A 26,911-nucleotide genomic window follows, 5' to 3' on the forward strand; every position below is an offset into this window, starting at 1 on the left:
ATGAACTGTTGACGTCATTTATTTAATTTGGTTGATGATGATGTTGAGTTCAACTATGCCTTTGCCTATTCTCTGCCTCCTGAATCTGTTGCTTCCAGAAAGAAGAGTGTTGAAATCTCCAGTTCTAATGGTGAATCTCTTTCTCTCTTTCCCCTTTCACTGCTACCAGTTTTTGCCTCAGGTAGTTTGATGCTGTATTGTTAGACACATACACATTAAGGACAGTTATATCTTTTTAGAGATGACCCCTTTATCATTATGCAATGCCTTTCATCTTTGATAACTTTTCCTTACTTCGAAGTCTGTTCTGTCTGAAATTATAGAGCTACTACTGCTTTCTAAAAATTAGCTTTAGCATGATATATTTTTCTCCCTCTACTTTTAATCTATATGTATCTTTACATTTATAGTGGGTTTCTTATGGAAAACATATAGTTGGGTCATGTTTTCGATTCACTCTGACAATCTAGTTATTAATTGATACATTTAGACCATTGACATTCCAAAGTGATTATTGATACAGTGGATTAATATCTACCATATTCATTAACTGTTTTCTATTTTTGCCCTTGTTCTTTGTTCCTATTTTTGTCTTCCACTCTTTTTTCTGCCTTTTGTGGTTTCTTTTTTTTAAAGATTTTATTTATTTATTTGACAGACAGAGATCACAAGTAGGCAGAGAGGCAGGCAAAGAGAGAAGGGGAAGCAGGCTCCCTGCTGAGCAGAGAGCCCGATGCAGGGCTCGATCCCAGGACCCTGGGATCATGACCTGAGACTAAGGCAGAGGCTTTAACCCACTGAGCCACCCAGGCGCCCATGCCTTTTGTGGTTTTACTTGAACATTTTATACGATTGCATTCTCCTTTCCCAGTGTATCAGTAATACTCTTACCTTTTTAGTGGTTGCCCTAGAGTTTGCAATATTTCACTTACAACTAATCCAAGTCCACTTTCAAATAGCTCTATACAACTTCACATGTGGTGTGAATACCTATAATAAGAAAATAATCCAAATTCCTTCTTCCCATTCCTTGTATCATTGCTGTCATTCATTTTACTTATATATAAACATAACATAGGTGTATACAACCCACCCTTGAACAACACTGGCATGAATTATGCTGATCCACTTATGTGCAATTTTTTTTTACTGTCCTGTAAATGTATTTTCTGTTACTTATGGCTTTCTTAATAATATTATCTTTTCTGTAGCCTACTTTAATGTGAGAATACAGTATGTAATACATAAAACATACAAAAGATGTCAATTGTTATTGATAAGGCTTTCAGTCAACAGTAGGCTATTCGTGGTTAAGTTTTGGGGAAATCAAAAGTTACACATAGATTTTCACCTGTGCCCTTCACCCCCAAATTGTTCAAGAGTAAACTGCATAGATATATGTGAGTTTATGTAATTGACTACATTGTTGCTATTATTATTTTGAACAAGTTATTATCTGTGAGATCAACTAGGAATAAGAAAAATTTTTTGCTTTATCTTCATGTACTCATTTAAAAAAAATTTTTTTAAGAGCCTATTTATTTGACATAGAGAGACACAGCAAGAGAGGGAACACACTCCACAGGAGAGGGAGAAGCAGGCTTCCCACTGAGCAGGGAGCCGGATGTGGGGCTTGACCCCAGGACCCCAGGATCATGACCCGAGCTGAAGGCAGATGATCAACCGACCGAGCCACCCAGGCATCCGTGTATTCATTTTTTTTTTAAGATTTTATTTATTTATTTGACAGAGAGAAATCACAAGTAGATGGAGAGGCAGGCAGAGAGAGAGAGAGGGAAGCAGGCTCCCCGCTGAGCAGAGAGCCCGATGCGGGACTCGATCCCAGGACCCTGAGATCATGACCTGAGCTGAAGGCAGCGGCTTAACCCACTGAGCCACCCAGGCGCCCCATGTATTCATTTTTTTTTTTTTTTTTTTTTTTTTTTTTTTTTTTTTTTTTTAAATATTTTATTTATTTATTTGACAGAGAGATCACAAGTCGGCAGAGAGTCAGGCAGAGAGAGAGAGAGAGAGAGAAGCAGGCTCCCGCTGAGCAAAGAGCCCGATGCGGGGCTCGATCCCAGGACACTGAGATCATGACCTGAGCCGAAGGCAGCGGCTTAATCCACTGAGCCACCCAGGCGCCCCTGTATTCATTTTTTGATGCTCTTCCTTTCTTTGTGTAGATCCAAGTTTCAGACCCATGTTATGTTTCTAAAGAACTTCTTTAACATTTCTTACAAGGCAGGTCTACTGGCAACAGATTCCCTCAATTTGTCTGAGAAAGTCCATATCTTCACTTTCACAGGATAATTTTTCAGGGTACAGAATTTTAGGTTGATTTTTTTTTCTCAACATTTCATATGTTTCCCTCCATGCTCTTCTTGGTTGCATGGTTTCTGAGGAGAGGTCAGATGCAATTCTTATCTTTGTTTTCCTATAGGTAAGGTGTTTTTTCTTCTGGCTTCTTTTGGTACTTTATCTTTGATTTTCTGTAGTTTGAAAATGATATGCCTACATGTAAGGGTTTTTGTCTTTATTTTTGGCATATATCTCTGAGCTTCCTGGATCTATGGTTTGATGTCTGACATTAATTTGGAGAAGTTCTCAGTTATTATTGTTTCAAATATTTCCTCTGTTCCTTTACCTTTCTTTCCTCCCTTTGGTATTCCCATTTTGTGTATGTTACATCTGCTGTATTTGTCCCACAGTCCTTGGGTACTCTGTTCTGTTTTCTTCAATATTTCTTTTCTTTTCTTTTTTTTTTTTTTGTTTTTGAGAATTGTATTCATACAATCTTTAGTTCTTAGTCTCTTCTCAGCCATGCCCAGTGTACTAACACCAAAGGCAGTCTTCATTTCTATTATCATGTTTTTTTTTTTTTTAATCTCTGGCATTTCTTTTTGGCTCTTTCTTAGAATTTCCATCTGTCTGCTTACATTGCTCTTCTGTTTTGCACGCTGTCTATTTTTTTTTCACTAGAATCCTAAACACATTATTCATAGGTGTTTAAAATGGCTAGATGCCCTGCTATGTTGTATTCTGATGTTTGCTCTGCCTCTTCAATTTGTGTTTTTTGCCTTTTTATATGTCTGGTAATTTTTCTTGACAGCCAGACATGATGTAATGGGCAAAAGGAAGTGCCGTCAATAGGCCTTTAGTCTACAGTCCAATGTGGTGGTAAGATGTGGTGGGGAGAGGAAGCATCTACAGTCCTATGATTAGATTCCAGCTTCTGCCCCTAGACTATGAACTTCACAGAAATTTCTCAGGTTTTTTACCCAGGGCCAGAATGGCTAGAGTGGGCTGGAGTTGGGTATTTCTCTCCCTCGGGTAGGTTAGACTCTGATAACAACCCAGTAAATTAAGCCCTGGTTTGTTTCCTCTGAAGGCAGGGCTTGTTGACCAGGAAAGAATGCTCTGGTTTATTTCAGATGGTTCCTTTTCTCCTCACCTTGTTGGAAGTCTCAGGGGGCTTTCTCTGATATTTACTATGAGAATCTGGTTGAGCTCCTGAAAGTAAATCTCACAATATTGTGGGGACTCCCTTTGACTGGGTCCCCCTGCAGTTTTTAACTCTCAGAATTGTCTCCAGAAATTAGTTAATTACAATTCGGGCTTCCTACCCCATCACTAATTCCAAGAAGGTTTCCACTCATGGGTCTCTGCTCTAGTAAGCCGTGATGAATTGTACTTGCCTGTCTGTCTCTCCAGATTTGGGGCTAGCAGTCTGCCCTGTGTCCTCCCTGTTTCTTATGGATCCAAGAAGAATTGTTAATTTTTCAGTCTTTTTACTTTTACTTATTGCTAGGATGGAGTGGTAACTTGTAAGCTACTTATGAGGAATCCGTTTGGAATGCCAATGTTCAAATTATACACTTTAAATGGGTGAATTTTATGATCTGTGAATTATATCTCAATAAAGATGTTAAAAAGTTTTAGAAAAGGAAAAGTTAGAAAAGCTTCCTACAGCATTCTAACTCCAACATAAAGGTTGAAATCTGAGAGATGATCAATTCTCTACCCTTTCTACCCAATACCAAATATTTTTTTTTTTTTTAGATTTTATTTTTAAGTAACCTCGATACCCGATGTGGGGCTCAAACTTACAACCCCAAGATCAAGAGTCATATGCTCTACCAACTGAGCCAGTCAGGGTCCCCTACCCCAAACCAACTTTTAAGTCTTCATTGAAAGTGTTCTTAATGAATTATTGCATTAATTAGGTGAAAGCAAGGAAATGTCACTGTTACTCCTAGTCTTATCCAAAGACACTTGATTCTTTAGATTCCTTTTTCTGTCCAGGCATCAATCATCCCCAGGAGTTCCTGGAAAATTATATAAGCACAAATCAAGGAACTATCATCTCAAAAGGCACCTTCAAGTCAGTTGGGGGTGGAAGCCATAGAAAAGAAGAATTTTCTCAGAAGTACTTGGGCCTTGCTTGTGGTCATCTTAATGCAATCTTCAAACTTAAAGATGTTATTTTCTGAGAATTTAACTAGTAAAAACCAACACAAAATAGAGATAGCTGATGGAAGAAACACATTGTATTAAGAAGAGCTGTAAATATCTTCCTAATAAGAATTCTTGAGAAATCCCTATTCATTATTAATTCATACATTCAATAATTATTTATTGAGGACTCATTATGTGCCAGCCACTATACCAGGTGCTGAGTTATAATAAACTCTCATGGATTTTAAAATCTAGAGGGACTAACAAAGGTTCACAGGGAGTTTACGTTTCACTGGGCCTGGGATATAATTGAAGAAATCAATACCCCAATTAACAAATATAATGCACCAATTTCTTATGACACATTCATATTACTTGAGGGTAAATGAAGTTTAAAAAAAAAAAGGAACTTAGATAGTAAGAATTTGGTGGTGTTTATTTGGACCATTCCAGAGTAAGACACAAATGGATACAAATATTTCAGTATTAGAGAGATGGATGATACAATGAAACAGTGATTAGCTCTTTAAAAATGAGTTTTCTTTAATTTAAATCATAGACTCCAGACCATACATTTTACTCTTTCCAATTTTCTGTTTATTAACTAACTTTTAAATTTCAAATACAGTTTCTAAGGAAACTGAACAACTTAGAAAGGTCATCTTAGCTAGGTATGGTTGACTTATCTTACATTTCAAAATTTGGATACATAATTTATTGGTAAATTGATGATGGGAGAGAATATTTGAAATATGGGCAGTTCTAGGAGATATGACATACGTTCAACCCTCCTCCCTCTAATCAGGGAGGATGAGAAGCATTCCATGGGGCAGGCTGTTGGTGCACGAAGCCTACATGTAAACACAGAATGGTGACTACAGAAGAGGAATTGCGGAAGGGATCTAAATATTGCCATACAAGGTAGGGTGCCTAAGGAAAGTGTCAAGAGTAAATTGCACAGCTTAGCAGAATTAAGGACCAATAATCACAGAAGCAAAACAGCAAGTTAGACAACAAACAAACAAGAAATGATGCCAACACATTCTCCAGGTAACCAAACTTAAGCCAGCAGCTGAATTTGATTCTAAGATTATTTTCATTGCTGGTAAGCATTAACGGGTCTGTAAAAGAATACTCTGGACCTTTCCTCCAAATAAGAAAGCTGAAATGTCCTGAGTTTGTACCAGAAAAAAAAGTTGGAGTACTCTGATGGGCTCCACAAGGGGACTTATGCCTATTCTAATGCTATATTCAAGTATGGGAATTAGCTAGGGTGCTGATGGAAATCTAGAACTTTATCCCAAACCATAACCAGCTTTTTTCAATTCTTGAGGTCAGTAGCTAAAATTCAGGATTTAGGGGATAGGCAGAGAGTGAGGGGGGGAAAAAGTATGGAACCTAAAAGAAGTTCATCTGGACCAAGAAGGTCATGTGGTCAAATCCGCTATTTCTTCTATCTTGTACTATCTGGCGGTGGTGGTCTTCCTGTTTTCAGCATGTCAGGAAACCCATATGATATCTCACCTTATAGGTCATGTCCTGGTACCAAATGATGAAAGGCATATTCTTTATATTAATCTCAGAGTACAGGAAGGCATTTAGAAAGTTCTCCTGTACTTCCCAGAACTCTCCATATATCAGTTAGCTATGAGGATGTTGACATGAAGTCCAGGCGAAGATTAAGTGCAAAAGTTATAGTTATTATAAAAGAAGGTATTCTGGGGGCACCTGTGTGGCTCAGTGGGTTAAAGACTCTGCCTTCAGCTCAGGTCATGATCCCAGGATCCTACGATTGAGCCCCACATCAGGCTCTCTGCTCCACGGGGAGCCTGCTTCCTTCTCTCTCTTTCTCTGCCTGACTCTCTGCCTACTTATGATCTCTGTCTGTCAAATAAATAAGTAAAATCTTTAAAAAAAAAACAACAAAGAAGGTATTCTGGAGGAGAGAAATGTCAGAAGATGTTTAAAGATAATTCTGTAGCAGCTAGATAGGAAGAGCACTTCGGTAACCCAGTTGAGGTATTCTAACGTGCCTGGTTCATGATGCTGTGGCCATTAGTCCTCTTAAGGAGTGGATAGTCAAATGAAGTTACAGAAAGTTTGGAACAGTACCTTCCAAACCAGGATAAAGCTAGATACTATAGCCAGGAATCTGAGTAATTCATGAAGACAGAGGATTTCTTTAACAAGGATTACCTAAGGCCGGCACAGATGGGGGACAATTAAGAGAATGGCATATGCCATACCCACGAGCCCATTCACTACTCCAGTGTTAGTGTCATGACTAGGGAGTGGGCACGGATCTACAGTTAGACCACTGCGGCAAGATGATGAAGAGGATAAAGATCATGTTAATGATGCTAGTAATGGTGCGCCAGGACATTTAGGAACGAGAAATAGGCATGGTAGTCATCCAGCTGTGACTCTCACCCAAGAGAATAGGAAACAGCATACTATAGGTTTCCAATATTCAGCCAACAAATACAGAGCACCTATTATATGTTACGCACTGTCCTAGACTCAAGGGGATCCAGGATTGAAAAAACAAAAACAAAAACAAAAAACTTGTCAGTCTTCATGGAGCTTACATTCTAGTGAGGAAAGCAGATAATAAACAAATTAGTCAAGGGAGGCCTGGGTGGCTCAATCAGTTAAGTGTCTGCCTTGGGCTCAGGTCCTGATCCCAGCATCCTGGGATTGAGTTCCACATAGGGCTCAGCAGGGAGCCTGCTTCTGCCCTTCCCCTGCTCATGCTCCCCTGCTCATGCTCTCTCTTGCGCGCTCTCTCAAATAAATAAGATCTCTAAGAAAATAAATAGTGTTAAGTGCTTTGAAGAAAAATAAAGCAGGGCAAAGAAGCAGAGTGACAAATGTGCTATCTTAAATAGGGTGGCCTGGAAAGACCCTGCTGAGATGACATTCTAGGAGGATGTTTGAATGAATGTGAAAGAAAACCATGCTACCCTTTAGAGGAAGAGCTTTCTTTCAGATAGGGAGAATAGCAAATGCAAAGGTCCTGAGGCAGAACAAGGTAGGAGTGTCACAAAGGAGGACCAAGATTTCCTTTGGACTAGAACTAGAGTTGTAAATGGGCAACAGAGACTTGGTGGGTTGAAATGAAACACATACAGCAACTAGGTGTGAACTTCTGAGTTGAAACAAATATCTATCTGGTCCTCTCACTTCTACACAATTCCTGGATCTCATCTAGTCATCCTCTGACTATAATCTGTTTTCCTCCACCAGAATGGAAGCTCTTTATGGGCAGACCCTAGACATGGGCACAAAACCACTGTCTGCCCTGAAGAGTCATCTTTAGCTCTGTCTGGGACAAGATGACCCCTGGAAACAGAGCACCCTCCGCTATCCACTAATATTAATGTTTCTGACATAGGGCCCTGGCTTAAGACAATGGTTCTCAGTTCCAGTCTAGCAGATTTAGCATCACCTGGATGCTTGTCAGAAATGCAAATTCTTGGGTCCTACCTGGAACCTCCTAAATCAGAAACTCTTGGGACAGGGGTTCAACTATGTGGTTTAACAAGCCCACCAGGTAATTCTGATGCACAAAAAAGTTTGAGAATGATTGTTGCAAGATGTAGAGGTCCAAGACAACCATCACTTGAAAAGTAAATTTGCATGGCCAGAAAGCATGGATGACTCCTATCTTCACCCATTAGGATCAAGTTCCTGGGAAAACTGGCTCAAGAAAGAGGTCACAGGTAACAAGATAACCGCCATTATAGGTTGAAGGTGCCACCTTCAAGTCTTGAGAGGGGCAAAGGAAAATCAACCCTTCAGCTGAGGTATGTAGTCTCAAACTTGGACCAGATAAACATTTTCTTTCCTTAAAGAAGTAAGCTTTGTGGGCTATCAGAACAGAGAAGACAAATAACCTTATGGTTATTTTCTTACTCAATGATCTTCCCAATTCAGTTGACAGTTGAAGAGACCTGAGCATTTCAGTTTCATGAAAATTCAAGTTCTCTGGAGCTGGTCCTAGTAGGTTGGGACCAGGAGATCAATGCTGAGTGGCAACTAGGCTGAGATTAAGACAGTCTTTACAGAGGCAGAACTCTCACTGATTTTCCTTTAACAAGAGTACAGACGCTCAGGTTACTTATAACATAGCATCTATAGATGGAAAACCTTGTCTCTAATGCAGGAAACAATTACACCCGCTTGGAAGAAACTTGGGCTGTAGCAATCACCTTCATCTATCAGTTGCATCCACAGTGTTGAAGAAACTTTGCATCCTGGTCTGCATAAACCAGGATGTGGGTGGTTTTGACAGTCTTACTGTCAAAGGAACCGAACAGTGCTGGGAACTGGGCAATCCTGGTGACAGATTGTCTAAATGAAGGAAGGAATATGGTAGTAAGGTCTCAGCTTCTAGGGATAAGTGGTAACACAGCGGGCAGAAGCGGAAACACTACTGTCCTGGTACACTTGCTCATTTGCAGCCCAATAAGAAGTCATCTCAGGAGTCCCAGATTGCCAAGGCTTGTTGTCCATCAGGGGCCAGGAGAGGTATATGCAGAGGAGAGGCTCTGGGTCTAGTGGGTGGTTGGATCTGCTGGATCAGAGCCTGGCACACAAAGCTACTGTTACCCCCTGAGCCTTTGTTTTGGAGGTCCTCGTCTCATGCTCTCAGCTTTCTGGGAATTCTAACCATCTTTCTTTGCAAAGGTTGAGGGCCTAGGTGACTCATCCCCTTGCTGTGTCCCAGTGCAGGCAGGACCAAATGGCTTCCTTCTGTTCCTCCATTGCTGAGAAACATACACACACACACACACACACACACACACACACACACAAAACACACACACACATGCAGTCGGCCTCGTCACAGTACAGGCAGAGCTGGTCTATTCTAAGCTGCAAGGAGTCAGAGAAGATAGTAACAGCAACTGCTTCCCTGCCAAGTGTGATATTAGAAACAAAACGTGTTCCATTTTCCATCAGGATTAGAGCTCACCTTGTCCACACACAGCCTCGTGGGGAGTCCCTATGCAATCTTCAGCAGGGGGAGATCAGGCAAGGGTTTTGGGGTGCTGCGGCATCAGTAGTTCTGGGCTCACCTCTGCCAACCAGATTTGATGGCATTTCCTCGCTTATGCCCTAGGTGGAGAGGAGCCAGGAGGTGGCATTTCCCATCCTGCCAGAGCACATAACCCCTCCTGCCCACTCCAAGTCATTCTCAACCCAGGAGCCACATCCTGTCACTCTTCAGTGAGTTCCTATAGTGGAGGAGTGGTAAGACCTAGAAGGCACAGTGTAATTTGGCTCTTATCTTTATAGTTCAATCTCCAACTACTCTTCTCTAACCCAAGCTGTGCTGGCCTTCTCTGCTCCTCCAATAAGCCAAACTCCTCAATTCAGATCCTACTGTCCCCTTTTCCAAAAAGCTCTTCTTTCCCCTTTTCCTGGGTAATGCATATGCATCTTTCAGGTATTCCTTAAAAGGGTTTTTCCAATTCTCCGGCCAGATTAGTTACCCTGTTTTTACCCACTGATTATGTGGCATTATTTTCACCGTAGTAGCATCATTCTAATGATCTGTGTGTGATGATGTGATTGCTGTCTTACTCCTACAGGACTATAAACTTGAAGAGAGTAGGCAATGTACCTGTTTTGTTTGCTACTATCTATTCCCAGTGCCAACTACAGTGCCTGACATAGTATATGCTCAATTTTCTTGGAAGGAATAAAAAGGAGGAAGGAAAGAAGAAAGGAAGCAGGCAGGGAGAGAGGCAGAGGTCCAAATGGGACTAATTGGGAAGACATTTGATTCTCCATCTCTAGGGGGAAAGCTGGAAGGGTTCACTGTAGCTCTCACCAGAAGCCTCAGTGTTTTGTTTTGTTTTTTAAATATTTTATTTATTTATTTGTTTATTTGTCAGAGAGAGGGAGAGAGAGAGAGAGAGAGCGTGCACACACAAGCAGGCAGAGGCAGAGAGAGAAGCAGGCTCCCTGCCGAGCAAGGAGCCCGATGTGGGACTGGATCCCAGGACCCTGGGATCATGACCTGAGCTGAAGACTGCAGCTTAACTGACTGAGCCACCCAGGTGTCCCAAGAATTTTGTTTGTGGAATAATGCTAAGTTCAAACCACAGAACCGACTCCAAGTGGATCATTAGAGCTAAGGGGTCTGAGGTGAATTTTAGGTATAGAGTAAAATGAAAATGGGAAAAGCAGGGAAAACAAGGGCATATAAAAAATAATCTATACAAATTCAAGTAAGTGTAGGACGGGCCACCAGGTGGGCTTACTTCTTATACCTAGCAGCTATTCATGGATGGGCAAAGCAAGTCGATTAAAGAGACACAGACCACACAAAATTGTCATATATAGACATCTATTGTTCCAACATCTTAATAAGTTAATATTCTTGTGTATAAATCATTTTCTTGTAAGTATGGTTAACTCTAGGTTCACTAAAATGAGACCGAATTAAGCTAGAGTTTATGCATTTCAAAGCTTAGGACTTTGCCATGTGATACCCTACCAAAGTAAAACTCTGCCTAAGAGGTCCACTTCTCCCCCCCTTCCCGACTTCTCAATGACATTCTCCTTGGAAATTCAGCATTTTGGACCAAAGCTATTAAGCTCTTCGCTTACATGCTCTCTCATTCTATCTCCTTTCTTGATCATAGGCTCCTTGGGGAAAGGGAAAGTGACTAGCTCATTTTCTCATTTATTAATGATTTTGAATAGTAACTGTTTGAAAAAATTATTGAGGGGTGCCTGGGTCGCTCAGTCTGTTAAGAGTCTGCCTTCGGCTCCGGTCACCATCCCAGGACCCACTTGGGGCTCCCTGCTCAGGGGGGTGTCTACTTCTCTCTCTGTCCTTCCCCCTTGCTTGTACAGAGACACACACTCTCTCCAATAAATAAAAATAAAATCTTTTCTAAAAAATAAAATAAAAAATAGAATAAATACTGCCGTGTATTTCACAGGTGCTGAGACTGATTACTCCAATGAACTTGTTAATGTCTTGAGGAAGACCATTTTAGACTTGAAGTTCTTCCTCAAATATGGGGAGTTGGACTTCAATAAGTCATTTTCAAACTGTAAACTATTAGAAAAGTGACAAGGTTATGTCTTTATATACAATTTTTACATTGTCCCTATTATTTCTAGTGTATTAGGCACATAGTGAGAACTCAATAAATGTTTGCTGTAAACTGACTCCAATATAGATGTATTTCACTTGAGAGGAAATGTAGATGTTTCTGATATCTTATATAAATTGTTTTTGAGTTAAACACTACTCAAAATATACAAGAGAAATTTGTTACTAAATGGATTCCTAAGATGAATATTTTTTACAATATTTAGAACTACTTTGTAATATAATAACTTCTTTATGTAATCTATTTTTTTGGATTTCAGGTTGTTGATTCAGGTTGCTGATAACAGGATACCCTAGCTTAGTCCAGACAGGCATGAGGAAGCCAACTGAATCACTAGTGATTAAATCAAGATGTTTTTTCATAGAGCTCTACTCTCTTCTTCTAGAGTTTCTAGTTTCTCAGATGATCGCCTACTCTCTCTCTCTCTCAATGTCTCCCCCACTACACACACACAAATTTTCTCCGTGTCTTAATTCAAATTTGGTAGTTGTATCCTAATTTATAATGTATGCATAAACTTCATTTCCCAATACTCCTTTCCACCTCTCCCCACCCCCTTGTTTAACCAGATGCCTCACCATTTTTCAAAACAGGTATGCCTTCCATGGTGCCTGGATCATCCATAGCATGTAGAGACTTCAAGTTGTCTGTCTCAGGTGGTGGCTTTTGTATGAGCATGCTGGAAGTTGAAGCTTCCCCAGCTGAGAAGCAATATCGCTAGGTTACCCTCAAGGTGGGATTCAGGGAAGGGAATGCTACTTATTCTCATTCATTTCCTCTGTAACTCTTAGCTGTCCAGAGTCTTTTCCCCCATGATCCAATGAAAAATTACAGAAATCATGACTTTTCTCAACAACTATCTTACCGTTAAAAAGGTTCTGTTCTTTTGACATAAAAGAGAGAAAAGCAGAACATGTCATTAGCTACCTTGAGACTATGGTAGAATAGAAAACCATTTCTCTTTGGGACTCTATCTTATAGATTTTATTGTCAATTACAGTCGTAACAAGGACTTTGAGAGATGAGTCCAGAAAGGGATTCACAAAGCACAGAGAAATCAAATACCAGCTCATGTGCTATAAGTCATGTTCTTCCTCAACTCCCAGGTCTGTGTTTTTTATCTGCCTGGGCCTATTCCCACATATGAGCCCCAAATCTCACCTGATATATTGTATTCTTAAAAAAGAGCTCAGAGACAGCTATTTTACTATATTAGGGATGGAATAAAGTCAGTTGGCCCCTAACACCTACATTAGACTAGTACGCTTCACATCCTATATTCAAACTCCCTGCAAGAGAAGCCATCCCTCACTGGAGTATGACCGGGAGACAATGGTACCTGTGCGCTGAGGAGGCCTGACTAACCCGCGAGACTGAATCACACACATGAAAAATTTCAGATGAAATTCCTCTTTCCGCATGGCTGTCTCCTAGAAATAGAGATGGAGTTAAGCCATATGAACAGAACCGTGGAATGGTTAAGTTGGAAAAACAGACATGGATCAGGTACGCTCACTACTGAAGGCCTTAGGACATGACAAAATAAAGTATCAGTATATGAAGAGATACAAAGAATTTCCTTTTATATATTTGACAGGGCAAGATCGCCTGAATTCAACAAGCATCTCCTTTTCCCCAGAGCAGGTAAAAGGCTAGGGCATCCAGAGGTTCCCCTTATTTAAGTCTGAGCTCAGACTTCCGAGGTCTGGAGGGCCTACTCAGAAGCATTTCTCCAAGACTTCTGGAAAGGGCCTGGGTCCAGAGGTCACGTTGAAGGACTTGGCAAAAAGCCTGAATGAAAAAAAAACCCATTTCTTCCCATTATTTTCTTTTTGAAAGTGGAGCACCGATTACATGTTAATCCATTCAGTCACAGGAACACCACCACGGCCATTTAGTTCTTCAGAGGGCCGACACCTGGGTCCTTTTCTATTCTTACTGGGAACAGTAGATCTCTGGTGGACCCCCAATAGCTTTCCTCACACCTCTGCCCATGTCTCAAACGCCTCCATAGTTCTGCAAGGTTCTACACGTTTCCGGAGTCTAACCTCGGCTAATCCTAAAACGCTTCCACTCCCGCCCCCAATGGCAATCAAGCATGATGTGATGTGAAGAACACAGGACTGCAAGTTAAGAAACTTTTTCCCTGTTCCCAGATCTGCCGAGCACTTTATAACTTTGGGAAATGACTTCACGTCCCTGAAACTTAGTGTAAAGTATTTCCCACAACCACTACAAGCATCAGCATTCCGTGATTCTCAATAAAACACGATACAGAGCTCGATTCAGCCCTCAGGACTGCATCTGTCAAGCCGGCTACAAGTTCCCGCCGGTGGAGGGAGGGCCACAGCGAAAAGCTGCCATGGAAACCAGAGCGAAAGCAAAAATCGCCGAGCGGAACCAGAAGACCGCGCGCAAAGGGATCGAGGGAACAGAAAAAAGCGAAGGACGACGGGTACACTAACAGTAATCCGAGAACGGGAACGAGAAAAACCCCACGCTGAAAAGGGAAGAGGGAAATTAATGAGTTCAGCCTTAGATGGTCCTTGAGCTTCTCAGGCCTGGCCACACTGCGCAGGCGTTCTCCGGTTCCTCAACTCTGCTCTTTGACCTTCCGCCCCACCCCCTCGCCCCTCCGCAGCCACCGGGAGGCTCTTCCGGTGTTGTGGAGGCTGTTCCGGTTCGCGGCGGTTCCCGGGTTTTGCGTTCCGCGCCCGGCCGGAAACCCCTTCGCATAGCAGCCGGTTCCGGTTCGGTGAGTGGCGGCGGGAAGCTGGGGGAGGGGTGGGGATGGAGGGAGCCTGGGCCGGGAGGCAGTGCCGGTCCGGGCCCAGCAGCCTGGGCTGGGCTGGGCGGAAGCGGGGAGGGCGGTGGGGACGGCGCTTTTTCCTCTGCCCCGCCCCCTGGGACCACCTCCCCTCCCCCCTGCTCTCCACCGGCCGCGCTCTGGCTGGCGGCCGTTAGTTAGGCTTCCCGAGGCCGTTCCTTCAGTCCCCTTTCTCCTGGGTCGAGGAGGGGCCGTCTCCCTGCCGGTACCGCGGGCCCGGTCTCAGCGCCCGGCGCTGCTTGTGGGGAAGAGGCCGGTGGGGATTTCGGGGCTTTCCCGCCCGGGCAGGGTCTCTCCTGTCAAGCGAAAGCTGATTTCACCGGGAAGCTCAGCTTTCTGTTAACACCTGCTTCTCCCGCCTTTCTTGAGACCCGAATGGTGTTTCTCGACTACTTCTGCGTCTCACGTAAACATTTCTCCAACTCTTTCACTCTGTGGTATCTCCCTGAGGTGTGATCTCGCTAGTGCCACCACCAGAGAGACACGGCTGGACCCTCCTGCCCAGGTTATGAAAAGCCCCTTCACCGCCACGGTTTGCTTACCTGGCTCATGGCCTCCTGGTCATTCCCTTGAACCGTCTCTTTCTCGGTTGTACCCTAACGTGGTCTCTCTGGATATATGCCCGGCTTCTCTTGAGCTTGGTGATTTCTGTTTATCGGTGCCTCTGCAGTGTTTTCACTATCTTGTTGGCAATAACTCACTCCTTTATCACTTTCGAGTCAGCCTTTTTAAGGTCATTTCACTTCACATTTGGTACACTCGTTTGGGGGGGAGTGGTGATGCTTGTGAGGTGTATGTAAAGCCTTATGTAGGCTACCACCTTTTTTATTTAGGGTCTTTGTTCTAATCGGATTTTCTGAATGGAGTAGGTCACATTATCTCCTAAATCTTTATCCTTTGTAGAGATAATTTGTGTGAAGCCCTCGTGTTGAAAGATAGATGGCACTGAATTTGAAATGACAGTGGCAGTGAAGCCTTACGCATCTCTTAAGCATGATCCCACAACCTTCTTCCAATTTAGAGATCCCGTTTTCCCTTTCGTCCCAATTTTGGAAGACTCATTTCGTGTTTATTTTGAGAAGTCCCATTCATTTTTGCCCGATTGCAATTAATTATCCCTGCTGCAAACATGGTCTTCATGTCCCCCGTCGGATGAGTTAAATCTGGAGGGAGCACATGGATTAAAAAACAGGTTCTGCCACTTCAGGCTAAGGTGATGTAACTCTTGACTACCGCTTTGAAAGTCTTTCCTTTTCTTTACCTGACTCCCACGCCTCTTGCCAATGCACCAGCTTTATTTTCTTGCTATAAGTATCTGTTGATGGATCTGGTTTCTCCCAGGAGACAGTGTTTCAGCAGCAGGGACCAGTTGTTACTCGTCTTTGTATCCCTAGTACCACGTACGGAACTGGTGCACAGTAAATGTTTGTGTACTAAAGCAGTTGAATGCTTAGTGTTTTAAGGTGTTCAAGTGTTAAGGTGTTGAGAGTCTGATTGGGAGAGGTTACATGTAAAAGTTTGAGAAACAAAAACAAATACGTGATAATATACTGCAAACTTACATATATCCACAGTTCAGAGTAGGATGATTCACAAGATCACTTCCACACCCTTCTCATATCATAAATTATCCTAACCACATTTGGTCCTGGATAAAGCTAATTGCGCTCCTCAATACATACTTTCTAGTAACTTCATGGTAACTGTAAACATTCTCTTTTATAACCACCTTTGTCTGTAAGCTTATACATGTTTTGTTCTACTTGTTACATTCTGTTACCATCAAGACTTTGCCATCTTTTTTTTTTCTTTCAGATCTCCTGTTACTTTTGTGTTCAGCTGTTAAGTTGATTTCACCTGAATGCCTGTAACAGCTTGTATTCTTTTAGTAAGTTGATGACCAGTGTGAACTAGGAAATGTTATTAGAATACTTTTCTTGAAAGGGAAAAGTTCTTAGGCTTGGGAGAATTTGGTGGCATCAAAGTTTCTAGATCCAGAATTTCATGGTGAATCTTGGAGTAAAATATCTCTTCTAATGTAAATGCAAAAGGCAAAAAGAAAGTAACATAAGCACACTGAAGAAGGTGGATGTATTTGTATTAAAATGTAAACGTGGGGCTTTAAATATTAAACTTATTAAACAGTGTCGATCCCCCCAGGACCACCCCCAAGAGGTGAATTTTATCTTGACAAAGTATATGAATCCTTGAATGAAGATATGTTAAAGGATACCACGTTTTGTGGTGTTTGCTAAAGGCACATTTTCTTGGGAGTTAGGATATCCTGGATTTTTATCTTCCCTTTTCCCCATCTATGTGATTTCAGGCAAGTCATTTAACCTCTCTGGACATAGTCTCCAAAATTCTTTAATTTCTTGCTTGCTTCCCTCTTTACCTCTATCTTAGTAATGCAAAAGAAGTAACATGGGGATTGTTGAACTGGGCACCAAGCTTTTAAATTGGCATTTTCCTTAAATCAACAAAAAAGACTAGTGATGACACTTATGAAATAGCCAAAAGAGTGAAATGTGAGAAAGCCACTCCTAGTTTGTTGGTTGATAGGATTTTTTCCCTTAACGGGGAACCCAGGGAATTAATTATTTAAAAAGGAGGAAGGGGATAGAATAACCTGGAGAATTTCCAAATAGAAGCCTTTTGTTAGGTTGAACATTTGGGAAACATACTTGAAGCCTAAATATAAGGCTTAAGTTATTTGGGAATCCTCCCCAGCAAGACTGGGTATCAAATGATTACTCTGCTTAGTCTGTAACTGTGCCAGGAAAAGCTCAAGCAGGCTTCCTTTATGTGGGCACTTCCTTGCGACCATATGGATTACCTAATAGCATCATCCAGTCTCCTTAGTAGATTGAAGCCTTGATATTGCTAAAGTGGATTGATAAAGTTGGTAACAAACCAAAGTTGATGAGGGCTCAATCTTTTTAAAAATATGGTAAGGGTGCCTGGATGGCTCAGTGGGTTAAGCTTCTGCCTTTGGCTCAGGTCACGGTCTCAGGGTCCCGGGATCGAGCCCCGCATCAGGCTCTCTGCTCAGGGGGGAGCCTGCTCTCCCCCACCGCCCCCCACCCCCTGCCTGTCTCTCTGCCTACTTGTGATCTCTCTCTCTGTGAAATAAAATCTTTAAATAGTTTATGGTAATGATATTATGAATATAGTAAGTGTGACTCTTACCATTCCTAATCTCCTCTTCCAAGAAGCATGTGTGCCAAGGGTATGTTTATTAACCTAGTTCCAAGCAGGCTTTTAAATTCCTTTTTCTGGGGAAAATTAGATACATCAGAGGAGAAAATAATTTCATGTAGGCAAAGGGACTTTGGTTTGTAACAGTTTGATTAATGATGGGAGAGAAAGTACTTTAGTACAACTGGGAAGTATATCTTGATTGTTCTGAGAATATCAGTAGCTATCTATATTTGGCTGCTGACTAAAACATATGGAAGAAAAGTCTAATAGGACCACCGTAAGATCTGTCTTGTTTATTAAACAGTTTAGCGTGGGGTATTAGAGCCATGGATTGCAAAGAATTTCTTGGTTGTAATTTCAGTGCAGTCACTGACTAACTTTATGATCATATGCAAATTAATCTCCAACGGGTTGGTACTCTCAACTTCTTGCTGTAATAGTCTGTGATTCTGTGGGTAGTCCATAATTGCTTTTTAATATAGCTCAAGGTTCAGAAATGTTTGGAATTGCCTTGGCTCGTTTTAGTTCCCATTCTCTTCCCATCAAGTCATCTCTCCTCACCACCTTATATTTTTCTCTACTGAGAACAAAAATGTGAGTGGCTGAGCCACACTGTGTGTGGCTTCCTGTTCTATAATTATATGAAGGGGGTGCTTCAGTATGTAACATTTCTGTTTTCTGTCTTTTATAGGACTTTGTATCTTGCTAAAGTCAGTGATGTGAAAAGATCTGACATGGGTAAGTCTGACTATGAAATAATAATCAGTCCTTTTAGCTACCCTGATTAGTTAAGCTGAATCGAAAGACAGGTTTGTTTTGTTTTATTTTGTTTTGTTTTAACATTTTTGGTATTTGCATCTTTGTGCTTAATAATCTTCAAGGAGGTCTCAACCTAATTATGTAATAGATGTAACACCAGGCATTTTTCTTTTGGTTGAGACATTGTTTATAGCATCTTTTGGAAGCATTTTCTGGTTCATTGTATTGAAAAAGCCAGAAACACACTAACATTTATTATGTGCCAGGCCCTGTTCTGAGTATTTAGAATACATTAATTCATTTAATTTCTTACAAGTGTCTTACACGGTGCCTAATATTAACAAGGAAATGGGGGCACAGAGGTTAAGAAACAACCAGAACTGATAGAGCCAGAATTTAAACTCAGGCAGCCTGGTTCCAGAGTCCTTATTCTTTCATACTATGTTATACCAACTTCCATATGATAAATAACTTGATTAAGGTAGATTTTAAATTTCATTTAGCTAGTAGCATTGAAAATTAATTGTGATTACAATAATTTGTTTATAGTTTATACTATTTATATTTATAGTTTATACTATACGCTGTTTATAGTTCATTATATCTGTAAAGCAATCAATACAGGATCAGGACTAGTAGCCAATATGGAATAGGTTGAACAGTTTTTACAGTTAGATCTTATAACATTCCATGTGCTCCTTTTAAAGTCACATTAGTCTTTTCTCTTCTGTTTTTTGCTTTTGCGTAGTCTACCTTCTCTCTCCCCCGGTCATTTGTTTCACTTTTCTCTAATCGTTAATGTCATTGTAAGTCACCTGAGTTCTGTCACTCTTATCTGTTACTATTCTAGCTCTTTTATATTAACAAAGGTCTCAAAAATGGTTATAAAATAAGGTTCTGCCATAGCATTACAGTAATGGAGCTGATATCTGTTTAGAGCCATATGAATAAATGGTACTTTTTACCGAAAAAAGTTCAGGTGGATTCATTTTTAAAGCATCTTTTTGAGTTAGATACAGGAAAGAAACTGTTAACAGTGTTTGTTTCTGAATGGTGAAATTTTTTTCCCTTTTCTTTAATAGTGAAATTTTTTTCTACAGTTAAAACATTCAAAGTTTTTTTAGGGAAAATTTCATTTTTTAAAAAAACTTTGAGTTAAGGGTTTTTTTTTTAATACTTGCACAAGTTTTGAACTATTTGGTAGATAGATGATCTCCGTTAATTCCGAATGAGCCAATTTCTGCACATGGGCCTCTTTTTGACAGTGACATTTTGAGATTTCTGGCCAATAGTTCTGAAAGAGGGATTTTATTTGATTATAGAGGTGTTCTTTGGGAGTCATTTTTATTAGGTGAACTGATTTATTCATAGAAAAGTAGTTATTGAAGAATTATGTGACTTGAATTAATTTGGATTCTTTCCCCCAGATGATATTGCTGATAGGATGAGGATGGATGCTGGAGAAGTAACTTTAGTGAACCACAACTCCATATTCAAAACCCATCTCCTGGCCCACACAGGTTTTCCAGAGGACCAGCTTTCATTTTCTGACCATCAGGTGAGGAATAATTTTCTTCCTTTAGTTGATGAATTACTTTGGCTTAAGTTTTCATCTGATGTAATTTAAATGGCACACTCAAAAGGACAAACATTATAAACTTTTTAGAATCAATATTTCTGGTGTTTTGAATTCTTTTTAATATATTAAATTTAAGACAAGAACTAGGCTATGTATGAGTTTTTTGAGAATAGTATCTTTTAGAAAACTTTTTATTATTTCTGTGCATATTAGAATTACCAAAGCACAGGTCAGTGTCCTTTTCAACTAGAGTCTTAAAATTGTTGAGCATTAAGTGGGGGGAAATATATCAATATACAGAAGCTCTGAGATTTCCCTATGTTATAAAATGTAATTTCTCAAAGGACCAGCATCAACAGTATCCCTTGGGAGCTTGTTAGAAATGCAGAATCCCAGGCTTTACCCCAGACCTACTGAATTAGAATGTACGGTTTTAAAAATTTCCAGCTGCTGAATAGAAATACCACATGATTCAATCATTTTTCTACTGGGTACTTACCCAAAGAAAATGAAAACACTAAATCAAAAAGATATATGCACCCCTAGTTTATTGCAGCAATATTTACAATAGCCAAAACATGGAAGCAACCCAAACATCCACTGACAGATGAATGGGTAAGGAAGATGTGGTATACGTATACACATATCATGCAGCCATAGAAGGGATGAGATCTTGCCATTTGTGACAGTATTCATAGACCTAGAGAGTATTATGCTAAGTGAAATAAGACTATGAAAGACAGATATCTTATGATTTCACTAATACGTGGAATCTAAAGAACAAAGCAAATAAATAACAGAATTTGATCTGTAAATACAGAGAACAAAACTGATGGTTGAGGGGAGAGGGTGGAGAAAAGTAGGAAAGGTGAGTGGGAGGTACAGGCTTCCAGTTATGGAATGAATAAGTCACAGAAATAAAAGGCACAGCATAGGGAATCTGGTGTGACAGACGGTAGCTACATTTGTGGTGAGGATTGTGTAACATATAGAAAAGTTGGATCACTATGTTGTACACCTGAAACTGTAACATTGTGTGTCAGCTATGCTGAAATGAAAACATTTAAAAAAAAAAGAAAGAAAAGTCCCCAGCTAGTTTATTTGCACTTTAAAGTTTGAGGAGCATTAATAAAGCAGCCTTTCTCAGTAGAAAAGCCATGACTAATATAGATGAGACAGTTCTTTACTGTGTGAATCTCTCCCAAGCAAAGCAGAATGTTTAGCATTGTTGGCCCTTGGGCACTAAATTACCTGTAATATCTGCCTCCAATAATCATTTTTGGTAACTGAATATATAGTCCCACATTTCCAGATTGGTATTTGGGGTACAGCCTCACCCCTGATTAAGAACTTCTGTATGAAGTTATCAAAAGGTTAAAACCAGGTTCATTTGTCACCCTCTTTGATAGATGATACAGCTGGCTTTCAGAACAGGATATACCATGTGCATGTCTACCTTTTAATGAGCATTCTTTGAATTGAGTTGTATAACAGATACTTTGCCTGTTTTTCCCCTTGAAGCCTCAGTCATTTCATTAGATTGTCTATGCGTTTTCCTTTCTTATTAGTATGTAGGGTTTTTTATAATATATAAAAATATAATTATATAGAATTCTGAAATACATCATAATCTTGTTTAATGATATTTTCCAAGCGTAAGTTTTTATTCCATTTTATTGTGAAAAATGTGATTTAAGAAAAATCTTTTGCTTTGTTTAGATTTTACCTTCCAGGGAAGGAAATTTGGACCGATCTTATACATGTTCTACAAGAAGTACGGCTTATAATCCAAATTATTATTCAGGTATGACATATTACTTGGAGTCACAGCATTTGTACCATTCAGATTTCTTCCTAGCAAATTGTCTGTGTTTACCATCTCTAGAGTGAAAACATTGTCAAAAGCAAAATGGTATTTTCTCCACTAAAACATCACTGTGTGTGTTGACGGGGGGAGGAGGTTACTATAGTACTTTACTGACCTAGTCTCAACCACTTATATTTAATGGAAAAGTTTTTTTTTGGGGGGGGGGGGAGTCCATTTTTTTTTACTTGTTCATTATGTCATTGTGAAAAGCAGTACAGCTTTGGTTTGGCTTTTTTTGTTTTGTTTTATTTTGAAGATATGTGTCTACGATGTACAGGATATGTGTTTTATATTGACATAAAGCACAGAGTAAGCCATTTCTGTTCTGCTTGAAACCATGAATCCTGACAAATTATTTCCATCCAAGCTTGTCCCTCCATCAGGGCAGGAAATGTTAATTACATGTTTCTATCTAGCACCTGCCACAGCCATGCTTGCATATTCAGGGGCTTGCCTGTTCAGCTTGTGATCCATGGCAGAAGTCAGCATTCTCTAGGCTATTCCTAGTCCCTGGCCTGCCCGACTTTCCATCTGACCCTTTCCTAAGGTTAGGACCCCCAGTGATCTTCTGGCTCTGTCTTGGGGAAACTAAGAGGTTTTTATTGGTTAGCTTCCTGGCAGTACGACCCAGGAAGATTATAGTGCCTTCCTATGTCTTATCACTCCTCATGCTTCAGTCTCCTCACCTTCCCACATATATGGAAATATTAGTAATACTGTTGAACCTGCCCTAATGGGATTTTTATAAGGATAAACTGAGGTGATAAATATGAAATGCAAATAATAATTATTGTTATTTGGCTTCCTCAGGATTCTTTGTCAGCAAGATGAGATCTCCTCCCCTAAAAAGACGTTAGTATGATGATCTTTTAGATTTATATTATATTTAAATGTCATTTAGGTGGGCGGTACTTTACCCTGGGCTCTGAATTTCCTCTCTTGGTATGGGAAATGGTCTCTACAAAGTATGTGCATAGTTTGTATAGGAAAATCAGTTAACTGGCTCTGAAAATAACTCTGCCATCATTAACTATTGGAAAGGCCTTTCTGATGAGCAGAGAGTCTGACATCTGGTTAGATAGTTCATTATTAATCTTAGGGAAAGGACATTTGAGTGGATAATGAAACAAGATCATTAATATTTCCACTTGAACTCAGGTTATTTATAATTTCATATGTTGATTTACCATTGGATAGAATATTTGCTTTTAGTTTAAAATAATTGCTGAATAATAATTATGTAGAGAAAATTATACTCAGATTCTGCTAACCATAACCCTCAATTCTGTGGCCTTATCCATGTGTACATACATGATACACATCGTATGATTCAATACATATCATCTTTTTTGTCCAATATTTTAATTTTTAGTTTTCCATTTATATGTTATTCTTCATGTCTACCTTTTTCTGTTGATTTCTAATAATCCATGGAATTGATATGCACATTTACAGTGCTTTATGTGCAAATTGAAAATCCAAAAAGCTCTGAAAACCAGAAATTCTTTTCATAATTCATTTGGCATCCAAACTGACCTGACCTGAATTCATTCCTTGGCAAAACCCACATGAACTGACATGAAGCTATTTATATTTTTGTCTTCTATTTGTTTCTGTAAATATGAGTATTTATATATTTCACCGCAGATGTATCAATGTGTTTGATTACAGGATGCAGCTTCAAATTATACCTTGAAGTGTTACATAATATATACCAGGTTATCTTTCTAAAATTCCAAAAATTTTAAATTCAGAAATGCAGTGGGATCTAGGGGACTACGATTTAGGATAATGGTCCCATGCCTTTATTTGCTTCATTATTTTCTCTGTAGTTTAGGTCCTCTTCACGCTCACTATTTTTAGCTATTGTAAGTAATAAGAACATTTGTATGTATAGCCTTTTTTCTTTAAAATTTTATTACAAAAAAAAGTAAAATTTCATTACACCCTTAATATTCATAAAGGATATATCCGAGATCATCTCAGAACTTTATGTTCTTGACTGGTATATTTGACCAGATTCTTGGCTTTCTACTGAATTAGATGACTCTTGAGAGTTACATTTTTCCTATGTTTGTCCTCATCCTGTAAGTTGATTCCTGCACCAAAATCTTACATGGAAGTTTTGCCTCTCATTTGAAGGCCATTTTTTAGGAAAAGGAAAAAAATTACTTCATAACAGTGTATATGTGATGATGAATAGTGAATAGCAACAGTGAATAACAAAGCCATATTGAAATGCGGATGCTGAGCTATTAGAGTCATTTTCTAAGTTACAGCCTGAAGCAGAGGATTTAGATTTGTGCCTCCACCAAATTTCATCTCATCCCTGACCAAACAAATGTACGGATGTGTCACAGAGTTCCAGGATTGCTCTCTGATAATCAGATTTTAAATCTCTGAAGGCCAATGGTTTAAATACTTTTTTCTTAAAGTCTTTAATTTAAATCTACTTTTTAGTGTATATTTTTCTTAACTTCATTCCTTTGCCACATCCATTCTAATTGATTGTAAATCCTGCAGAATTGTGTCTCCTTTGTATGTCTTCTTTTCCTATAATCCCCACATTGATTTTCTGTGGTCAGTCACTTTGAGCTTCACTGCTTGATTGGGCAAGATGGGGTCTCCAGTTTACCTGCCTTAGTCTTCTCATTCTGTCTTGGTATTTGTCTCCTTTCTTGCTATTCTCTTTTCTCCAAGGTGAAAACAATCATGGGAAAGCCCCAAACTTTAGAATCTAGGGTCTGGAGCTTACTTACGATTTCCTGTTTTACTGCATCTGCTGCCTCTCTGTATCAAGTTTTTCAAAAATCTGCTTCTTAATCCACTTAAAATTAGACTAATATAAAAAATATTTTTAGAGAAAATACAGCTCTTTTACTTTAATAATTTACTGCTGGTTAGCCTTTAAGACATCTTGATTTTATTTTCAATTTATTAACAATTGAAAATTGAAATATTTTAAACACTAAACAGAAAAGTAGATTAAGATGAAAAACAATTTTGCTTATGCTTAGAATCATTATCATCATCTTATCTTTGGAAAATATGTTAAATTAGGTTGCCAGACAGGCATTTAGTAGATGATTTAAAGCATCCTGCTATTTATAAAACTAAACCTGAAAGTTAACAGGAGCAACTGATGATGCTTACTTTCATTATAAGTAATTGCCTGACATACTTTTTTTTTTTTTTTAATTTAAAGCTTATTTCATTGTGTCCATAAAACTATTGCCTGTCCTTGTAGAAGATTTGTAGAGACCGGTAGGAAAATACCCATCATTCTCTTTTTGGAGCACAGCCAAAATTAAACTTTTGGTGTATTTCCTTATAGTTTTGTGTGTGCATAGGTGCACGTATTAAGTAATCTTATTTGTGGCGTTTGTAATCTGATTTCTTAATGTTAACAGAATAGGAAGTTAAATCATCACTTAAAAAATAGTGTCTACAGCCCCATTTGGGTTCCTCTCCAGCTCTGCTTGATTACGTCAGTAGTAGAAGACCATTGATTGCTTTCATTGAGTGGGGGTGGAATCACCTTGTTCTGGTTAAACAGACAGGCTGCCTGATCCTGTGCTTTTCCCTTACATTTAAAAGCTGAAGCCTTTGTGAAATGCCATTGAGGTAGCTACTCTGACTTATCCTTGGTCTCAAATTTCACACTTATCAGGGTAATTTTGCCTTTTTGGCGACATTCCTCAAGCAGACATTTCTAGTTAGATCATTCCCTAATCCTATTTTAGCAAGAAAGTGTAAGAGACATATTTCTACTATTATAACTTTGCATTTAAAGATTAAAATGTTCTGGTCCTTTAATGATACTCATTTTTTTTTTATTAGCCTTATGTTCTCTCCTTAAAGTAATAGTAATAGATGCTAAGCATAGATACTGATTGCAAATGTACAAGGTTATAATTCATTTTAAAAGTATATTTAATTGTTAGATTCATCCAGTGGTTAATCAACTGGTACTAATACCACCCCTGAATGTTCTTTTTTCTGTCTTATTTATCCTAAATTCCGATAATCCTGATTCAAAAACCCCACAAAAAACAAACAAAACAAACCCAAGTACTAAGCTTCTTTTTGTCAGCTGCTGTTTTTTTGGATACCAAATCAAAAGCTACATTAAATATTTTAAATAATATTGCGAAGAGTTCTGTAGTCATATGGTTTGAAAATGTTAGCATTAGGCAAAAATTCAGGAAGTAGAGAATTATCATTCTCATTTTTTTACTGGTGCTCCTCAGAGTTCCATAACCTGACATCCAAAGTTATTTTGAAGGTGCTGTTTTAAATTGTCTGATCCTGCTGATAGGGAGAGGTGGATTTAGAAAGTATTCTATTCCTGGGGCACCTGGGTGGCTCAGTTGGTTGAGCATCCAACTCTTGATCTCAGTTCAGGTCTTGATCTCAGGCTCATGAGTGTGAGCCCACATTGGGCTCCTTGCTGGGCATGGAGCCTACATAAAAAGAAAGAAAAAAAGAAATTATTCTATTCCTAGCTGAAATTTCAAGAGACTTTTTCTTACCCCAGTTGGTAAGCCACAAGTCAGAAGATTCAAATAATAAATAATCCTCACTTAGCCTGAGTGCAGTAATAAGCATCGGAGGGAGTATTGATATTTTTGATGATTATGACATTAAGTGACCTGAAGGTTAGCATACCAGATGCATATGATGGGTCATTCCTGCCATAAGCCAGCCAGAATAAGCAGCAGTGAGGTTATCTCTGTTCTGAGAGAGAGCCCCCCTGCCCTCCGCTGAGTCCTGAACATGGTAATTAAAAGCAAGAAAGTGACAGGAGCTGCTTTTTAAGCGATAACTGTTGTTCATTTGAATTACAATTCTTCTTGGCCCTCCACCTGCTTTCTTACTGGTCTGGCCTACCTTCTTTCAGGCCCAGGCCTGGGAGTGCTTGCAAGATATAGTTGGGGTAAAATGTTGACTTTTGGTGGACACCACGGAGTCACATTGATGCAGATAAGGCACATGGCTGTGGCAGGATTCAGCTCCTTCATCAATTTTCAGGTTAGTATGGCTGAATCAATTATAGTTTGTAGAAGTTCCCTTACTGCAGACTT

General features: G+C 39.5%; 2 protein-coding genes across 8 annotated transcripts in view; one reads left to right on the plus strand and one right to left on the minus strand.

The window, feature by feature from the left end:
- Nucleotides 1-14,984, minus strand: part of PFKM (phosphofructokinase, muscle) — a 45,235-nt gene extending 30,251 nt beyond the window's left edge. For 2 of the 3 annotated variants that reach the window (XM_059185522.1, XM_059185521.1), the window contains exons 1-2: nt 12,934-13,024; nt 12,173-12,295 (exon numbers count right to left, since the gene is read on the minus strand). In XM_059185522.1, the coding sequence (XP_059041505.1) occupies nt 12,173-12,295; nt 12,934-13,015 (205 nt within the window). In that variant the 5' untranslated portion in view covers nt 13,016-13,024. Of the gene's footprint in view, nt 1-12,172; nt 12,296-12,933; nt 13,025-14,963 lie in introns of those variants that run through there. The other variant, XM_059185525.1, reaches the window with a different exon arrangement.
- The window catches only part of SENP1 (SUMO specific peptidase 1), a 48,789-nt gene continuing 35,982 nt past the window's right edge, over nt 14,105-26,911 (plus strand). Inside the window, exons 1-6 of one of the 5 annotated variants that reach the window (XM_059185528.1) lie at nt 14,105-14,349; nt 16,237-16,309; nt 18,314-18,360; nt 19,809-19,939; nt 21,680-21,764; nt 22,638-22,679. In XM_059185528.1, the coding sequence (XP_059041511.1) occupies nt 18,357-18,360; nt 19,809-19,939; nt 21,680-21,764; nt 22,638-22,679 (262 nt within the window). In that variant the 5' untranslated portion in view covers nt 14,105-14,349; nt 16,237-16,309; nt 18,314-18,356. Of the gene's footprint in view, nt 14,350-14,381; nt 15,635-16,236; nt 16,310-18,313; nt 18,361-19,808; nt 19,940-21,679; nt 21,765-22,637; nt 22,680-26,911 lie in introns of those variants that run through there. The other 4 variants (XM_059185527.1, XM_059185526.1, XM_059185530.1 and 1 more) reach the window with 4 other exon arrangements.

The sequence above is a fragment of the Mustela lutreola genome, chromosome 8, assembly GCF_030435805.1.
Source record: "Mustela lutreola isolate mMusLut2 chromosome 8, mMusLut2.pri, whole genome shotgun sequence".
NCBI lineage: Eukaryota > Metazoa > Chordata > Mammalia > Carnivora > Mustelidae > Mustela > Mustela lutreola.